This window comes from Lygodium microphyllum, chromosome 16 (genome assembly GCF_053477565.2).
Source record: "Lygodium microphyllum isolate KBCC chromosome 16, Lygodium_microphyllum_v1.1.10, whole genome shotgun sequence".
Lineage (NCBI taxonomy): Eukaryota > Viridiplantae > Streptophyta > Polypodiopsida > Schizaeales > Lygodiaceae > Lygodium > Lygodium microphyllum.
The window spans coordinates 67,959,283-67,965,495 of record NC_141150.1 but is presented as its reverse complement, the minus strand read 5'-3'; the positions used below and the strand labels follow the sequence as shown (position 1 = coordinate 67,965,495).

The window sequence follows — 6,213 nt, the reverse complement described above, 5'->3', positions numbered from 1 at the left end:
AACAGGCTAGTGTCATGTTTTCATTAAAGACTATGCCTTGATCATAACACCCATTGTAGCATTAAATGACCAAAAGTAAATTATTTGGACCCCTATTGAGCAAGGATACTTTGATAGGCTAAAAGAGTGTATAATAGTGGCACCCATCTTGAAACTGCTCAACCTCACCAAAGAGTTCGAGGTCATAACTAGATGCTAGCCCTCTTGCACTTGCATATGTCCTTGATTAAGAGGGCCATCTCATTGCCTAATCCTCTTGTAAGCTTAAGCCCTACGAAAGGAATTATGCTTCCCATGACTTGGAACTATTGGCAATTGCACATTGAAACTATAGCACCACTATCTACTATGTAGAAAGTTTGCCCTAATTATAGACCATAAAAGCTTCAAGTTGGTATTCATCCAACCTAACCTTAATTAGAGGCAAAGAAGGTGGATAATAGTGCTTGAAGAATTTCATTTTGAAATATAGTTTCACTTAGGGAAGTATAATATGGTGCGAACACTCTAAGTCATAAGGCATTTTTGAATGCCATAATCGTAGAAGAGTCCTCAAATAAAAAAGCCCTAGCATAATTAATATCTATGCCTAGCAACCCTATCCTTGGAGCATTTTTGAGGGAATCATTAGGGATCTAGGATATGAGAAATTCAAGAAAGCTACTAAAGGAAAGAACAAAGATCCTAAGTTGCAGCTTAAGTATAAGGATTAGCATGTAAAAGGTGAATACTTATGCTTTCACAACAAGTTGTATATTGCAAAGAACTAGGAACTCAAGAGGAAAATCCTTTGGAAAGACCATGACATACTCATAGTAAAAAATGTAGCATATGCAAACACCCTAAAATTTCATAAGGATAAATCACTTTTGGCCTATAATGAAGGCTCATAGTAAAAAATGTAGCATATGCAAACACCCTAAATTTCCATAAGGATAAACCACTTTTGGCCTAGAATGAAGGCTGATGCTTAGATATGTCACTCAATGCCTCAATTTCTAAAGGGTTAAGGTAGAAAGGGTCAGTTTTCTAGGAAAATTACCACTCCTTGATATCCCTTAATTGAACTGGGAAATTGTTAGCATGGATTTTGTAGTGGGACTTTCCACTATTCAAGGGGACTATGACTCTATCTTGGTAATTTATATGCTTACAAGGATTGCCCATATTTTCCTAATGAAAACAACTTTCGGACCCTTAGATATTGTCAAGCTCTTTGTAAAGAAAATATTTCAACTTTATGGCCTATCTAATAGAATAGTTAATGACAGCTAGAGACACTCTATTCATCTCAAGGTTTGGACACCAATCTCTTTCAAGCCATTAGAACTCAACCATGCTTTAGCACATTGTACCACCCTCAAACTAATTGCCAAATTGAAAGAGTAAATAAAGTGATTGAAGATATACTTAGAGCCTACACTAGTAGAGAACCAAAATGGTGGATTGAGTATCTACCTCTAGTGGAGTTTGCATATAACACCTATCATCAAAGCATTGGAATGACTTCCTTCCAAGCATTCTATAGCCAAGATTGCCTATCTCCCCTTAACTTCTTAGATCCTACACTTAAGGTGGATGCATCCAAGATAATGCTAGAAGAGATGGAAAAACAAGTTAAGGCAATCTGACATAATATTAAGGCCCCTCAAGATCACTAGATGGCATGCACAGATCCAAAGGGGTCAGAGTGATTTTCAAGGAAGGAGACATGGTTTTCTTATGCAAGTTTAGAGTTCTCTATCACTAAGGAAATCCAAAAAGCTTAACCTAAGATACTACAATGCTTACAAAATCATCAAGTGTTTAGGGAAGGATTCATGCAAATTCCAACTTCAACCTCATCTTAAGGTATATGATGTATGGCACATGAGTCTCCTCAAAGCATGTATGCCAAACATTGATCATGTACTAGGTTGTAATGGCCAAACAAGGGATTCTCAAGATAAAACCCAAAAAAAAAATCATTGATACCAAGGAAAGAGTCCTTAGAGATAAGACCATCCAAGAATGTCTTTTATAGTGGAAGGAATTTCCAAAAGAGGATGTTGCGTATATAGATGAGGATACCCTATGTAAAGATCACCCCTGATTTCTCTTGAGAGGACATCTCAATTCCTTTAAAGGGGAGAGGATGTAATGTACTTGTAAATTCTAATATCCAAAATTTTGTTTGAATATGATATTTTGTCTTACAACCCGCTCAAGTATTTGCAATAAGTACCAAAGTGATATAACCATAAGAAGTATTTACAATGAGTACCAAAGTGATAAAACCATAAGAAGGGTTGAACCTTATAGAAGAAGGTGGGAAAGATTAAATATAATAACCTTAGTATAGGAAGGGGAGGACATATAATAAAATAAGGGGGTATTTGAAATAATTAAAATGGTTTTGTGTAACAACAATGACAACGACGACAACGATGACGACCATGACAACAACAACAACAACAACAACAAAGCTTTATAAATCCTAACAAAGGATTGAGAAATATGTAAAGCTAGTTATCATGACAAAAAGGTATTCACATAGACATCATAGTCTCTCCTAAGTATAGCACCCTCCTGATTACAATGGTCTTCGAGTGATTTTTCTTGTTCACCAATTGATTAGAGATAGTGTAAAGATCACTACTTTTAGTGAGACAACTACTACTGATTAATAGGGAGATGACTAGTTTATTAGCTTAAAAGGGTAATTATAACTGAGAAAGGATGGGACGGATAGCCACAAAGTAGGTCACCACAATTTTTGGTGGGCTTTATGGCTTGAAACCACGAAGATGGGTTGAATGAGCTCAGCAAGAGAGGGGAGCTACCTAGAAAGCTATGGGCAAGCCCATCTTGGTTGGTCACTTTTGCAAAGTGATTAAGCTACATCTATCCCAGGTGAGAGTTGCCCTCTTGTTCCTAATATGCCACCCAAATATTCTCCTTGTCATTCCATCACCATTCCTTTTCATCTCCTATTACTCTCAAGCTAGAAGGAGAATTGGAATATGAGGAATAGTAATCCTGTTGGGCTAACCACGTCCCCCCTTTCTCTTCAAATTGCACCCTTATTCTTAGCCCATAACCATCTCCAGTTTTGAGTCCTTCACATTCTTGTAATCCAACTCAACAACATCTATTGCAATTCAATCTTTTCCATCCTACCCATCATCCAATCTATCATTATTTATAGCCAACTCTAATACTCTCCGTCCTATTTATTGTCTAATATGCCTTCATTAATTGCCAGATTGAGAAGAGAGTGAAGAACTTAGTGAAGGTTCTTGAATATAGTAGAGAGTTCAAAGGCTTCAATCACTTCATCTTTGTGAGGAGCATCTCATCATGCCTACTCATTTTGTGAGGCTAATTACTCAATTTCGATAGAGAAAATCATGGCTTGTTAAAGAGCAAAGATAAATAGACCATTATGTCAAGATGGTACCCAAGAGATGTGTGGTTGGACCGTGATAAGCCATCATAGATATAAGTGTAGCTTTGCCTCTTCCTCCTTCTCCTCCTCCTCAAGATTTCCAAGTGCCCTCTTAAGAGTAATTTCACTAACACTAAATATAAAGGATAGATCAGCCCAAGAACACATTGTTAGGTGAAAAATTATTGATGGAGGAACAATAAGCTAGCAACATGTAAGTTAGGAAATATAAGTCCCGATCAAACTCTCAATTAGAATGTTGGTTGGCATGTGATAAAGCCCATGAGGGTGCTCTAGAGAGAATTAACCAAGAAGCTTCATCTTGGATGTTGTTGCTCTTTACAAGATGTCAACATTTTTGGAAAATTTTAAGGTGATCCCAACAAGAAATCGAACCTAGCTCCTCATATAGCTCATATACACCCTAGGAACATAGAGTAGTTCAAGTAGGGTTTTGGCTGCGAATCTCTTAGTTGGCAATGGGACTCTTGAATTCTACAACACCGAAAAAAAATACTATGATAGCCTGATGGAACAAGCCTCCATGGACCATGAGGCAAGGCCGCAACTCTTCAACAACCAATCTTGTGTAGCCACCTCCCTATTTCTCCACCATTCCACCCATTTGGAGCAAAGCAATCCAACATGTGCCCATATCTAAGGGAAAAATCGGGCAAGAGTCAAACAGAGATCATTGTGCCCCCTTTTTTGATAATGTCCGTCGAGCATAAATGATAGATATCAGCTACCAAATGGAACCCTCTTATGTGCCTAGGAAGAGATAAAGATGCCTTAGCCTAAGGGGTGCCCTTGTGGGTCAAGAGTTCATAACATTGGAGTGGAATGTTTGCATGAATTTGGCTACCAAATGATACATATCAGCTGCCAAATGGAACCCTCTTATGTGCCTAGGAAGAGATAAAGATGCCTTAGCCTAAGGGATGCCCTTGTGGGTCACGAGTTCATAACATTTGAGTGGAATGTTTGTATGAATTTGGCTTAAGGCTTCTTGCGTTCTAACTAACTAAGTTCTAACCCTCTAGCGCCAACAATGGACCAGGAGAGAGCGAGGGTAGAAGCTCTCGCTGAGCAACTGTGCAGGGACGTGCGGGAGCTTTCGCTTGGCACCTGCGGAGAGGTCGAGCGCATCCACGGGCCCCCCTCCCCTCTCCGCTTCCTCAGAGACTTCGTCCTTCCCAACAAGCCCTGCATCATCTCCAACGCCATCGACCACTGGCCGGCTCTCCGCGCTTGGACCAACTCCTACCTTCGGACCGCCCTGCAGCACCAAATCGTGAGCGTCCATCTCACCCCCGATGGCCATGCTGACTCTGTTGTGGACCTCCACCGCATGGCATCCCTCTATGGTTGTCGCATTGCCGACACCGATGCTTCTACTGGACATAAAGGACGGGGTTGTGGCGTTGCCTACCATGATACTTGTATCGGACATAAAGGACGGGGTTCTGGCATTGCCGACTGCAACGGTTCTACCGGACATAAAGAATGCCGTCATGGAGTTGCTGACCGTAGTGCTTCTACCATGCACGAAGGATGTGGTTGTGGCATTGTCCCCCCATCTTCAGAAGGCCGCCATTCATTGTATGGCAGTACGGTGCATTGTTCTACATGTAAGGATCCTACTGATAATGGAGGAGCACCCTGGACAGATTTGTGTGAGAATCAGGAAATTTCTCAAGGTCTTTCACAGCTTCAAGCTACATTAGACAATAAAGAGATGCTCAGCTCTCCAGATCCTTCGGATGTGCCGCTTACATGTAGGGATGCACATGATGCAGTCACTTGTGATCAACAAGAAACATCACAAGCCATATACCCGTGGGGGGGCCAATTATGCAGTAGTGTAAAGCAACCACCAAAACGTGATGACAGAAATGAACATCAAGATGAACTTATTGATTTGTCAGGAACATGCCAGCATGCATTCACAAGAGGTAGCAGCAGCTGCGCTATAGCTGGTGATGTGTTAGGTAATGATGACCCAGACCACATGTGGTTTGTCACTGCCCATGTGGAGTCTTTGCCCTTTCCCACAGCTCTTGATATGATTTTGGAATCAGGCCAAGGAAGTGGAGTCGCTTATGCCCAAGAACAGAATGGGTGCTTTTTGACAGAATACAGCGTTCTTACTGCAGATGCAGAAACTCATCTTCCTTGGGCAACAGAAGCATTGGGCTGTATGCCAGAGGCAGTGAACTTTTGGATTGGCACTGAGAAAGCCGTCACATCTTTTCATAAAGATCATTATGAAAATCTTTATGCAGTAGTTGCAGGGGAAAAGCATTTTACACTTTTGCCTCCAACTGATGTGCATCGTTTGTATTTGCATACTTATCCGAGTGCTCACTATACAAGGGTAACAACCCTTGCAGCCTGCTGTCTATTTCTGTTAATAAAGAAGCTACTTGTTTGCCTTTGTTTGGGCAATACCTTTTCGTTTCATTATGAAAATCTTTATGCAGTAGTTGCAGGGGAAAAGCATTTTACACTTTTGCCTCCAACTGGTGTGCATTGTTTGTATTTGCATGCTTATCTGAGTGCTCACTATACGAGGGTAACAACCCTTGCAGCCTGCTGTCTATTTCTGTTAATAAAGATGCTACTTGTTTGCCTTTGTTTGGGTAATACCTTTTCGTTTATTCGAAGTCATTGATACACCTATGTGTAGAGAACTGACTGCTGCCCTTAATAATAGACTCAAATAAAACATGAGTACATTATTCAAATGCAAGGCAGTGGGTTGTTATAGGCCAAAATTGCAGAAA

The 6,213-nt window shown here is 40.5% G+C and overlaps 1 protein-coding gene across 9 annotated transcripts in view; it reads left to right on the top strand.

Annotated features, from left to right (window-relative positions):
* The first annotated feature begins 4,413 nt into the window (after positions 1 to 4,413).
* Positions 4,414 to 6,213, top strand: part of LOC148022940 (2-oxoglutarate (2OG) and Fe(II)-dependent oxygenase superfamily protein) — a 41,312-nt gene continuing 39,512 nt past the window's right edge. For 6 of the 9 annotated variants that reach the window (XR_015693563.1, XR_015693561.1, XR_015693562.1 and 3 more), the window contains exon 1: positions 4,416 to 5,804. Coding sequence is in view for 2 of the 9 variants with exons in the window: in XM_087695863.1 (XP_087551989.1) it covers positions 4,479 to 5,804 (1,326 nt within the window). In the remaining 7 variants the exon portion in view is untranslated. Of the gene's footprint in view, positions 5,805 to 6,213 lie in introns of all 9 variants that reach the window. The other 3 variants (XR_015693565.1, XR_015693566.1, XM_087695864.1) reach the window with 1 other exon arrangement.